Source organism: Felis catus, chromosome D2, assembly GCF_018350175.1.
Source record: "Felis catus isolate Fca126 chromosome D2, F.catus_Fca126_mat1.0, whole genome shotgun sequence".
NCBI lineage: Eukaryota > Metazoa > Chordata > Mammalia > Carnivora > Felidae > Felis > Felis catus.
In genome coordinates, this window is record NC_058378.1 from 69,413,704 (window position 1) to 69,426,831 (window position 13,128).

The 13,128-nt window shown below is 42.8% G+C and overlaps 1 protein-coding gene across 6 annotated transcripts in view; it reads left to right on the plus strand.

Moving 5' to 3' along the window:
- Positions 1 to 13,128, plus strand: part of ACSL5 (acyl-CoA synthetase long chain family member 5) — a 44,005-nt gene that overhangs the window by 19,773 nt on the left and 11,104 nt on the right. For 5 of the 6 annotated variants that reach the window (XM_045040673.1, XM_045040674.1, XM_045040676.1 and 2 more), the window contains 10 exons: positions 825 to 1,009; positions 3,698 to 3,803; positions 6,587 to 6,651; positions 6,773 to 6,874; positions 8,504 to 8,603; positions 9,604 to 9,782; positions 10,704 to 10,736; positions 10,825 to 10,876; positions 11,630 to 11,703; positions 12,302 to 12,379. In XM_045040673.1, coding sequence (XP_044896608.1) covers positions 854 to 1,009; positions 3,698 to 3,803; positions 6,587 to 6,651; positions 6,773 to 6,874; positions 8,504 to 8,603; positions 9,604 to 9,782; positions 10,704 to 10,736; positions 10,825 to 10,876; positions 11,630 to 11,703; positions 12,302 to 12,379 — 945 coding nt within the window. In that variant the 5' untranslated portion in view covers positions 825 to 853. Of the gene's footprint in view, positions 1 to 575; positions 692 to 824; positions 1,010 to 3,697; positions 3,804 to 6,586; positions 6,652 to 6,772; positions 6,875 to 8,503; positions 8,604 to 9,603; positions 9,783 to 10,703; positions 10,737 to 10,824; positions 10,877 to 11,629; positions 11,704 to 12,301; positions 12,380 to 13,128 lie in introns of those variants that run through there. The other variant, XM_045040675.1, reaches the window with a different exon arrangement.

The window sequence follows — 13,128 nt, forward strand, 5'->3', positions numbered from 1 at the left end:
TGGGGAAAAAGCTTTGCTGCTTTCAGTTCCTTGAGATCTCCTCCTGGCCTCAATTTTCAGTGCTCACTTGCTACCATGCATCAGGTGCATTTTCCAGCACCCTTTCCATGTACCTGGCTGACATTGACTCCAGTAAAAATGGTTTCTCCAAGCCTCCCTGGAGGAAAGGGCATTGGACACAGCAAGCTGAAATGCTGTTGATCCCTGAGACTCTCCCGATGCTTCAAGAAAGAAAGCAATGAGCAAGGTGTAGCTGGTCAGCAGGAAATGTCATTCATGCAGAAAGCTTGATTTTTAAAATCTGCTCTATCACCTCTACAGAGGTTCCCTGTTCTGTTTGTTTTATACTAGAAAAATCCAGCCAGAAGAGTCCTTCCTGACCCTTGGTCTGACTGGTCAGGAGAAGCTCTCCAGAGTGCCCTCCTCTGACAACCAGCTTAGTTTGGATCCAGAAAGGCTCTTCTAGGCCCTGTTGGGCCAAAAAACAAAAAGGCAATCATTTTGCAAAATTGTCTAGGAAATGATTAACCTGTTTCCTTTAATCCTTTCTGCCTTGTGGGAGGACATTCAAGTTGTGGCCAGGAGGGGTGGGGGGCGGGTAGAGAATGCACTGTATTATTTTCAACTTTGCTAAAGTAAACAGTAAGAGAAATTCTGTCCCGAGAGAGGTCCAACCCTGGTTTGTTGGAGGGTTAGTGAGCGAGTGCATGCGTGTATGTGCGTGCGTCCTTTTGTAAACGCGACTATCGAGTAAAAAAATATATATATGGCCATTTCCTCTAACTTTTTCTTTCTCCTTTCTTTTCTTTTTTTTTTTTTTTAAGGCCTGAATTTCCTGCTGCTATTCACGAAGATGCTTTTTATCTTTAACTTCTTGTTTTCTCCACTTCCAACTCCGGCACTCATCTGCATCCTGACCTTAGGAACTGCCATCTTCCTGTGGCTGATCAACAGACCGCAGCCAGTCCTCCCTCCTGTGGATTTGAACAACCAGTCGGTGGGAATCGAGGTAACTGACCAATCCTCTTTCTAGTTTGATCAAGCGCAAAATGTAATCCAAGTCCTTGGCATAACTCAGGAGGAGAATCAGGTATAGCGTTGGAAAGGAAGCCTTTTAGGTTAACCATCGCCAGAAAATCTACAAATTTCAACTTCTATTACTGGCGTACTTTCTTTTTAACAGCCATAAAACCACAGCTAGGTTTTAGGATGCTAATAATCTGGATCAGGGTTGGTCAACTACAGCCCGTGGGCAGAATCCACCTTTATGTGAGCAACTAGCCAGCTAAGAATGGTTTTTACGTCTTTTAAGAGATGTTAACCAAATAAAAAGAGATGTGCACCACAAAGCCCCAAGTTTTTACTATGTAGCCCTCTACGGGAAAATTTTGCTGACCTGTTATCTAGGTGATAGAGCCAGTGTTGGTGGCAGGAGAAAGCCGTCATTGAGATACCTAATACCTGAGAATGGTAAAGAGGTTATTTCCTGAAGTTAAATTCTGGCTTTGGGTCCATATTCATTCTTAAAACTGGCAGAAGCTGAAGAAGGCTTTTTGCCTCAATTCCCCAACTTTCAGCAAGTCACACAGCTTCCTACCTCTCTGAGCAAAGGCAGAGCTCCCAGAATGTTCTCTTCCTCATTTTTCACATTCATTCCTTTTCAGAGAAGAAAGCATTTTTGTTCCTTTATAAGGCTAACCTCTTCTGATCGTTTCAGGAACTTCTTTCCTCTACTCGAGAATCTCCTTCAAGCTGCCTCCACTCTCCGCCACCCCCGCTTTTATCCTGGGATGTTTGCACATTCTTCGTTGACATCTTCCTATGCTGCTCATCCCACAGCTTCAGATCACCACCTCCTCTCAATCCTCCCGTTTTCCACCAGAGTTCTTTAAGAATAGCCTGTCGATGTCCTTTTCTGACCATTGACCCGCTGAGATCTCACCTGTGTTACTACCATCTCCCCAAACTCCTCTGGCTCACGCATAACCTAACTTCAACATTCAATGATTTCTCCTTCAGCCTTCCTCTCACTTGACTTGAGAATTCATCTTTCTTAAAACTTCTCTTTTTGTCTTTCATAGTATCCTTCAGTGAGATCTCTTCCTAATTGTAAGATAGTCTTTGTCACTTAGCTTCTTTCCTCCCCCTCGTCTAGAGTTTCCATCTCACCATCTCTTGATTTCTCTAACACAAGGATTGGTGAACACGTACCTAAAAGGTTATGACACCTGAATCTAACTTTCTAGTTCTGAAATCTCCCCAGTTCCAGTCCATCTCAGTGACACTCAAATTCAGCAAATCTCTATTTCATAGCTTCTCCCTTATGCACACACACACACACACACACACACATTTTCCTGTTTCCCCTTCTGCTCTCAGTTAAGTGCATCTCTTCTCATCCAGTTACCAAAAGTTGAGTCTGAATCATCTTTCCTTCTTCCTTATAAACAAAGAGTTAAGACCCTATCTTCCTTTGCTAGACAGGGAACTTTGTTGTTGACGTCTTGAGTTAATGTGACATCTCCTGGAAATCTTCCCTGATGCTCTAGACTAAGTTAGATCTCTTGTTATAACCTCATGTGTTATCCCCTGTACTTTTTTGGCCCTTTTCTCGGCAGTAACTTACATTTTTAGGCATATCTCCAGCCACAATACCATCCCTCTTTAACACCTTGCTCTCTAGCTATCCACCAGGCTTGGCAATGTGTCTTCTCACCTCTGCGTCTTTATCCAGACCATTTCTTCACTCTGAATTGTTCTCCTTTTCCTCCCCTCGACCAAAGTTACCAAACTATAACTTTTTGGTAGGGGCATCTGGGTGGCTCAGTTTGCTGGGCCTCCAACTTCAGCTCAGATCATGATCTCATGGCTCATGAATCTGAGCCCCGCATTGGGCTCTGTGCTGACAGCTCAGAGCCTGGAGCCTGCTTCGGATTCTATGTCTTCCTCTCTCTCTGCCCCTCCCCTGCTCACACTCCGTCTCTCTCTCAAAAATAAATAGACATTACAAAAAATTTTAAGAAACACCTAATCCCTAAGAATAAAATTACATTGAAAAAACTTTTTGGTAAATGCTTACTTATCTTCAAAGTCTCTATTAAGTATTATTTCTTTGCAACCTTTCTAGTTAACCCAGAGTGGGTAGCATTATTCATCTCCCAGAATGTACATTGGTATTACAGTGTGCACATCACAGTATTGTAGTCGCATGTTTTCCCTTTTCACCTCCACTCTGTAGACTCTCATTTATGAGATGCTGATGGATAGTGACTTTGTGTTAACTCACTTTGCATCTGCAGTATTTGCACGGTGCTGGAACATAGTATGCATTCAACAGATGTTTAAACTTGGTGTGATTTTTTTAAAATATAAAATTATAGTATTATGTCTCCTGTGTGTGTGTGTGTGTGTGTGTGTGTGTGTGTGTGTGTATGTGTGTGTGTGTGTGTCTAGACGGGTTGGAGGAGAGTGCCAAAAATGTAACTGTGACATTCACTGGGTTTCTATAGTATGGAGATACTACAATTTTGAGATTTAAAACTTCATTCAATAATAAAGGGGCCATTCCTGCGACCTCAATGTTCAGTATACATGGTTGAATATATAATGTATGGTTGAATTGAAGAATTCAATCCATAGTGGTTTGGACAGGGTAGGAGACACTCAGGCTTGGCCTAAACTTGGTCTTGTGTTTTAGGGAGGAGCACGGAAGGGTGCTGGCCAGAAGGACAATGACTCACATTACTACTTCTCAGATGTCAGGACGCTGTATGAAGTTTTCCAAAGAGGACTTGCTGTGTCTGGTAGGCCTGGAAGTCTAATCTTGACTGCAAGAAGACCAACGTGTGGTCTTGTTGTATACCTCTTCTCCCCTGTCTCCCTTCTTAAACCCATTGGTAGTCTGAGTAGAATGCTGACATACAAAATGCAGGGGACATAGCATCAGAACAGGGGGCGAGAACCAGTGTCAGACAGACTTGAGTTTAAAACCAGTTCTTCCCTCTGGAACTCTCCTCTAGTTCTGCCCTGTTGCAGCAGATCAGAATTCCACACAGTGAGACCCAAGAATCTGAATCTTTGACAAAGCTTCCCAGGGGCTCTGGGAGCCAGGGTTTCCACCCTACTTAGCTGAGGGCAGCAATTTGGCCAAGAAATTGTTCACCGGTGGGCTCTTTGTAGATGGCCTCACCTTAGAACAGAGGGACGAAGCTAATCAAAGGCGAGGCTGTTGCCCGGTCAGGACTTTGGCTAATCAGGCTGAAGCCGATTAGGACACTGAGTTTAATGAGGCTTCAGTTGGTGCCCCTTTGGGCCAATTATTTGACTTGTTCCTTGGCCGTGGGCCTCTGCTAGAATGTTCATCATTAGGGAAGTGATGGGATGCAGAATGGTATTTCCACATTTATCACCATTCTCTTATTGAGTGGGCTTGAAGAAACTGCCCCAGTCCTTCATGATGCTTCGTGCCTTAGGGGTACCAATAGTTACCCATGTGCCCGGAGTCACATGCCATCGGTGCTAGCTATCACTAGTGAGGACTTTAATACAAGGGATCCCAGCAGTAGGCCATGGGAGGTGTGTTCTCCGGGATGGAGAAGTGGCTGGGAGCAGCTTGCAGACCAGCACGTGCCGGGCTTCCGGGAAAGTTAGTGTCAGGCTTGACTTCTTGCACATTCGTGCAGCTGTTTCAGCAGAAGGAAAAAGTAGCAACGTTTCCCGTGGACAGTCTCCTCATTCATTTTTTTAATATGTCTTTAATCAGAGTGGCTCTCGCTTCCTGGCTTTCTTTCTCTTTCCTTCTGTCACTTAGGCTGGAAGTTCACTTATTTACCTCTGAATTCTTAGTAACTCTGTCTCAGAATGCTTGCTTTTGGCAAGATCCAAATTCCTCCAGCAACTTGGCTAGATCCTCTGGGTAAAATTTCCTTCACTTCCACTTTTCTATTTATAACTCTGTCTATTTCTGGCTTGGATGAGGGGGCTTCTCCGTTAGTTAGCGTTGCTCCCTAGCTCGACAACACCACTTCCTTGACTTTCAAAGCCGCGTTTACTGTTTGTTTCTAGCAAGTGGAGCTCCCAACCTTCAGCAATTAGGAAGCTTCATTCCTCTCTTGCCAAATGTACGCCACAATCGTAAAAATATCGAAGGTGACGGGGCGCCTGGGTGGCTCAGTCGGTTAAGGGTCCGACATCGGCTCAGGTCACGATCTCACGGTGTGTGAGTTGGAGCCCCGCGTCGGGCTCTGTGCTGACCGCTCAGAGCCTGGAGCCTGTTTCAGATTCTGTGTCTCCCTCTCTCTCTGACCCTCCCCCGTTCATGCTCTGTCTCTCTCTGTCTCAAAAATAAATAAATGTTAAAAAAAATTTTTTTAAAAATATCGAAGGTGAACGTATGTGTGTGTACAGGTGTGCAACTGTGTGTGCACAAGTGCACATATGTCACTGTGGTTCCTTATGAGCCTCAGTATCTCAGAAGACATTCTATAAACAGGCTAAGTACATCAACAGGTGATTCAAGAGAGTAAATGAAACGAGGGGAAAGGTCCCACCTGAATAGCTGTTAAAGAAACTTAGACGGAAGTACTTTTTAAGCCTATCAAACCAGAAGGTATGATAAAAAGATACTATTTAGTGTCTACTACTTGAAATGTCGCTGGTGGGAGAAAAGCCAATTGTCACAACTGCTTCGTGTAGCAGAGCTCCACTGACCGCCACAACCCCCGAGCCCTCCCCAGCCAAGTTGTTTCATTTCAGAGACTCCAAGAAAATGTCCTAAACTTGAAATTAGGATTTGAGAGTATTTATTATAGCATTATTTAAGGTGTCAAATTTGGAAACAACCTAAATACTCATACTGAGATAAATTCAACTGCAGTAGAACCCTTCATCGGATGGTCATAAAAGGCCACTGAAATCTCTATAGAGAAGACTGACAACATGGGAATTTTTAAATCAAATAGGAGAAGGAAGCAGGATCCAAAGTGTATATGTGGAATGAACATAACCCTGTAAAAGTATACAAAGGAACTATGAAAATAAAGATCAGTGTTAATGATATTTGTGTTTGATAATTTGATATTTGATAATGATAATGGTGTTTAGGTGATGGAATCATTGACAGCTCATATTTTGATTTTTTACATATTTTTTTATGAGCATACATTTCTCTTATTATAAGGAAGCTCAATCCAAGATTATCCAATATAGGTTCTTTGTGTTTCTTGTGGGATTTTACTTACTCACATCATATGGGTTATCCATCCTGCCGGTTTTCTTCAAATGTCTGTTCCAATAAGGGTCACATATTCCAACACCGGAACACCCTGAATGTCTGAAAACATTTCCTAAATGTTTCAAATGTAGTTCCAAATGCACTTCCTAAATATTTCTAATGTAGTTTGTAAAAGCTCTTTCTGCCTTTGAGAAGTGAGTACTTACTGCCTTTGAATTTCCTTCATAAGAGTAGCTCACATTCTTACTGGATTTCTCCTCCTTTGTGTCTTGTCTCTTCCTAATCCCCTGCTATCTTCTATGATCCAAAGGATTTGCAGATGGAGCTGATTTTCTTTTAATGTTATGTTTTTAGATAATGGGCCTTGCTTGGGATATAGAAAACCAAACCAGCCCTACAGATGGCTGTCTTACAAGCAGGTAAGTCATGTCCACGGTATTGGATAGATTCTTACTGTGGTATTCTGAGCTACTTTGGTCTCTTGACTGCTTTTTTTTTTTTTTTTTTGCCCCCACCCCCACCCCCACCCCCGTCTTATAGGTGTCTGATCGAGCAGAATACCTGGGCTCCTGTCTCTTGCATAAAGGATATGGGCCATCAACAGACCATTTCATTGGCATCTTTGCTCAGAATAGGCCAGAGGTAACCATGTTGAAGTTAACTCCAGAAATGAGTCAGGGCTAGGTCTAAAGACTTAAACCCCACCCTGAAACCAATACTGTTATACTTGCTGATGACTTACCAAAACTATTTAAAGACCTCCTACTCTTTAAATATTGTTCCAGTGTAAAGAGTTACACCTCAGAGCCTCCTTAATCCCTGGTTGAATGTCTAATGATCTAAGTTGGTAACTGGATTTCTCTTATTTCCTAGCCCATTATGATTCACTTTAAGTCAGGCTCTGCCAAATGAGGAGAAAGTAAGGACGCTGTGGGGAGCTGGCAAATAAGAGCTTGTGGACATTGTAGAAAGGAGGGGAGGTGTTTGTATTAGAACTGGAACATTCATGTTGTACTTGAACTTGTCAAACAAGGTACCCATTGCTACTGAGAGTGGCTATAACCATCTTTATATAGTGAGTTGAAAGAAGATGTAGACATTAAGATGATTGGACTCAAGCTTTAATTAAGTCATTAGGCCAGTATCCTCAGAGAAAGCCTTTGTATGCTTCAGAATAGTTGGAAGTCCTATGCTTACTAGAGCCAGTTGCTTAACCTAAAAGCTGAGAGGGCACTGGCTGTACTTTTGGGTGAATCTACACACTCCACTTTGTTACACCCAGCCTCAATAGGAAGGGATATCCTTGACTCTAATTTAGGAACTTAATGCCAAACCTGGTATATTAGTCCGCTTGTGCAACCACAACAAAATATCACAGACTGGGTGGCTTAACAATAGAACTTTATTTTCTCATGGTTCTGGAGGCTGAAAGTCCAAGATCAAGGTGTCAGCATGTTTGGTTTCTACTGAGGCTTCTCTTCTTGGCTTGCAGATGGCTGCCTTCAAAATGAGTCCTCACGTGGCCTCTTCTGTTATCCTTGGCGCCTCTTCCTCTTCTTATAAGGACACCAGTCATATCGGATCAGAGTTCCACCCTTAGGACCTTATTTATTACCTCTTGAAAGGCCCTATCTCCCAAAGCAGTCACATTGGGTGTTAGGGTTTCAACATGATTTTCAGGGGGGTTGGGGGGTGGACACAACTCAGTCCATAACACCTAGACTGACATTTAAGGCCCACCACTCGCAGATGCTGACCCACCTTTCCAATCCATTTTGTATTAACCTTCACGCTTCTTGATGTATATACAGTGATGTTGTGCTATCCTATCTTTGTTCATCCACTTCCTTCTTCCCTGAATGCCTGCTCTGCCTCCACCTCCATAGTCAAATCTTACCAGTCCTTCAAAGCCCTGCCCCATTTCCATCACTTTCCCCAAAGTAGTCCCAGATGGCCTTTACCCCACCCCAAAAGTGATCTCTCCTTCCTTTAAATTCCTTAAAGCGAATGCTTTCTGTACCTCTTATGGATAGAACTTACTGCACTTCCACCTTTGGATTTTGGTCCTTTGTGTAGTAGTCGTCTCTGTGCCTAGCTTATCTCCTTTATTTAGCTATACTCTACAGCATTAGCAATGGAAGTCTCTAGGGCCCCACGTGATTTCTTTTAACACGAAGGCCTCAAACAAGCATTTGTGGGCTGAATGACTGAAGTAATACTCTTCCCTTTCAAAGCGTTCTCTAGTTCTTACTGGAGCTTTTCTCCATACAGTGGATCATCTCTGAGTTGGCTTGTTACACATACTCCATGGTAGCCGTCCCCCTGTATGATACCTTGGGAGCAGACGCCATCATATACATTGTCAACAAGGGTAAAGCTTTGCTATTAAATTATAACTTGATTCTGTGTTCATGCTGAGTGATTCCTCAATATCTGCTTTGGTTAACAGACTTGGAATGCTATGGCCAGAATTTGCTCAAGTCTTTCCTGTCCTGTAGTACCAAGGATATAATTTACAAGGAAGTTACCAAAAGCACAAGCAGGGATACGTACAGATAGAAAGTTCAATAAAATGTTCAAGGTGGCACGGTGTGACAGTATAGTTTAGAGATAAGATGCCTTACTTTGGCCACACTGGATAAAAGGTCATCGAGTGAGTGACTGAGTCATTTAATTGACTAAATCACTATGGAACTTCTGATTTCATTTCCTATCATTGTAAATCCAAGTCAGTACAGTTAGCCAGCATGCACCAATGTCCATGGTGAATTTGTAGAAAAAAATTACCATGGTTAGAGAAAGAAGTACAAGCTCAAAGGTCAAGTAACAGCTCTTTCACATATCCAAGATCTTACCTTCTGTCCCAGAACTAGTAGGTTGAGTGAGTAGACCCATTTAAACTATAAACATAATCAACAGTTGTTTTTTTTTTTTTTTTTTTTTTTTTACAAACAACTATCACAGCAAATGCTAACATTTAGAATCATAAAATGTTTGTCTGCTAAAATCCCATTTGTCCCTTTTCTCTTCTACTCCCTACTTCCCTCCCCAAAATAAAACACAGTGACAGGACCACACCTAAGTGATCCATGTTTGTTGTCTGTATTCTTAAGCAGAAAGAATTACATGACTCTAGAAACTGTAAACTGTGTTGGTAGCATGCATGAAAACTATGTGCTTCTGTTTCAATTAAGTTCATTTATTATCGATGGAATGCTTCAGGTTTTCTGCATTATAAATCTGATTTGCAGACATAATCTCCTTTGGGTACCCACTAGCTTTGAAATTTTCAAAAATCTCTTCCTTGTTGCAAGGCAATCAGGTACCTAGCAGGGCATGAAGGTGACCTCTGGCTCTGTTTCTGCTTCCAGCTAATATCTCTGCGGTGATATGTGACACTCCCCAAAAGGCATCTCTCCTGATAGACAATGTGAAGAAGGGCCTCACCCCAGGCCTGAAATTGATCATCCTCATGGATCCCTTTGAGGATGACCTAAAGGAAAGAGGAGAGAAAAATGGAGTTGAGATCTTATTGCTGTTTGATGCTGAGGTATGGGCTTTAAATTCAAATAATAGCTTTAAGAGGAGTAAATGAGACTCATGCTGTGAAGTTTGAGAATTATTTCTCTAAAACAATTCAGAAGCCATGCCAGAGGAGAAGAAAGGTCTGTGGTCAATGGGCACAGTCTTCTAAGTGGAGGATTTATGAATACTGAGGTCAGTGGTAGCTAAGGATGAGGGTCCTGGAGTCAGGTTACAGGGTTCATATTCCAGCTCCACATCTATTAGTCAGGTGACTTTAGGAAAGTTTCTCCACATCTCCCTTTTCCCCTCTGTAAAGTAAGGATGAAATAGTCCCTAACTCACAGAGGAGTTGTAAAGTGTTAAATGAGTCAATCTATATAAAGTGTTCAGGACAGCGACTGGTATATAGTGAGCCCTGAAATGTCAACTATTCCTATTATTCAGAAAGATTTAGTAATGGTCCTAGATGACTGGACCTCAAGAATACAACGGGAAGTTTGGATATCTGAAATCTGCCCGCTTGAGGCTGGTATTCTAGGGAAACCTTATGTTCTTGCCTGCCTGAATATTGGCTTCTAGGCCTGATCTGGGTTAGAGCATTGCTTTGACTCCCACAGAAAAGGGAGGTGTTGGGGCGCCTGGGTGGCGCAGTCGGTTAAGCGTCCGACTTCAGCCAGGTCACGATCTCGTGGTCCGTGAGTTCGAGCCCCGCGTCAGGCTCTGGGCTGATGGCTCGGAGCCTGGAGCCTGTTTCCGATTCTGTGTCTCCCTCTCTCTCTGCCCCTCCCCCATTCATGCTCTGTCTCTCTCTCTGTCCCCCCCAAAAAAAAGTTGAAAAAACAAAAAGGGGAGGTGTTTACATGGAAAAGGAAAGAGAGGGCTGTGTTTGTCATAAGTCTGTCCATCTTAACCAATGACTTCCTTTCTTGGCTTTCTGTTCACGTAGAATCTAGGCAAAGAGAACTTCAGAAAACCTATGGTAAGTTTTCTTCTGCCCAAAATTGAGTCTTGCCATATTCAACTCCCAAAGTTCTTGGTAGATTAATCCTTTGTGCTTCCTCCTCTAGCCCCCTAGACCAGAAGACCTGAGTATCATCTGCTTCACCAGTGGGACCACAGGTCAGTGCCCATGAAGCTGTCCCAGAGGCCTCTGCTCAGCCAAAAACATAGTGTGAGTCACCACTGGTCTGGTAAATATACCCTATCCTTAGGGTCATACAACCTAAGTTTTGAGTATGGATGCCCACATGGAAAAATGTAAGTATAAGCAAGTAAACTTCATGGAACACACCGGGAGGTTTTTCCATGCTATGGACTTCAGGAACCATACAGATGGCATCAGAGTCAATTTTCTTCCCCAACCACCACTCTCTCAACTTGACACCACCAGAATGGTTTCAATCAAGGTGACTCAGGGACCGTTCTACACAGATCAGTGTGTGCCCATCCCTACCCCTGAAGCTACTTATCTGTTATAACTCTGAATAGATTTAGATATGGCCCCATGTGCCAGTTTGTAATGTGATAGCTAGGAAATATAGTTAGGTCTGAAGTCTTAAACATGAAAAGAGTGCAAGGTTGTGGGGTGGGGAGGGGGTCACTTGGAGTTTTATTTTCGACTGTTGCAATGTGAGATTGCGGCTGTACCCTCTGTGGTAGTAGAAGTCTAGCAATGTTGTCAGCAGTAGTGTCTCTGGGTGCATTAATCATTCATAAACGGAGTCCTATACCATTCACAAAAAGACAGAGTGACCAGAGAAGCCCTTGACTCTCTGGAACAGAACCATTTGAATGCAGCTTCTTATTTCACAACCAAAGGCTACCTATTAGTTATTTAAAGGGTCTTTTTTTTCCATGTCCTATTTCCTACAGGTGACCCTAAAGGAGCCATGTTGACCCATGAAAATATTGTTGCAAACAGTTCTGCTTTTCTCAAATGTATGGAGGTCAGTGGTCAATTTAAAAAGAGGTAGTCATTAAAATGTAAATCCATCATAAGATTTTGATCTTGATGTCAGAGGAGGCAGAGACAAAAAACAAAACAAAACCAAAAGCCACGTTAAAGGCCTGACAATGAATCAGTGTGGACAAATACTGGTGCATCTTTGTCCAGAGGACTGTGCATTTTCCAGCCTTGGTCTCTTAGAATCACTGCATGTATCTACACTCAGTGAAGTTAAGGAGCACCTTAACTTCAGTCATACAGTGCAAAACCTGTGCAACTATGTGTGGCAATCCTGGCAATTTCTTTAAAAGTAAAGAAAAAAATTTGTTGAGATATTATTGACGTATTAATTTCAGGTGTACAACGTGATTCCATATATGTATGTACTGCAAAATGGTCCCTGTGATAAATTCCAAGTCCATCAACACACATAATTTTTTTTCTTGTGATGAGAACTTTTCAGATCTACTCACTTAACAACTTTCAAATCTGCAACACAGCATTATTAACTGTAGTTAATAGGAGCTGCTTTTAAATCTCCTTTAGAATAGAAAGTTAGCACTAATCCAATGGTGTCTCTTTCTTGTTCTGGTCTATAGTGTATTTTCAAGCCCACCACTGAGGATGTGTCCATTTCCTACCTCCCCTTGGCTCATATGTTTGAGAGGATTGTACAGGTGAGTGACCTATGTTCCTACCACGTATGTGAAAAGGCAGTCTTGATTAGTAGTTCCATGTTTATTTCAAAGGCAGCTACACAACATTTGTGGTCCTTTCTCTAATTGGAAAGAAGCACACAGGGAGCTGGTGCAGTTGAGTCCTAACCCTGGCATTTACACTTCACTTGCTGCAAGCCTTTCTAGTTGTGTCTATGTATGTCCAGCAGAATTAATGGTTGCTCCTGCCTTTACCCAGGGGCCTGTGAGTCCAGTGACGTCATAGCCAGGAGCTTACTATCTGCTCTCAATTCTATTTTGGGATAGGAATATTGTTTCTTCCTTTACATTTTATTTTGGTTAGAATTTTTTTTTTTATTTTTTTTTAAATTTTTTTTTCAACGTTTATTTATTTTTGGGACAGAGAGAGACAGAGCATGAACGGGGGAGGGGCAGAGAGAGAGGGAGACACAGAATCGGAAACAGGCTCCAGGCTCTGAGCCATCAGCCCAGAGCCTGATGCGGGGCTTGAACTCCCGAACCGTGAGATCGTGACCTGGCTGAAGTCGGACGCTTAACTGACTGCGCCACCCAGGCGCCCCTGGTTAGAATTTTTTTAAAGGATCTAGGGTTAGGGGCACCTGGGTGGCTCAGTCAGTTGAGTGTTCGACTTCGGCTCAGGTCGTGATCTCACGGTTTGTGGGGGTGAGCCCCGCATCGGGCTCTGTACTGACAGCTCAGAACCTGGAGCCTGCTTTGGATTCTGTGTG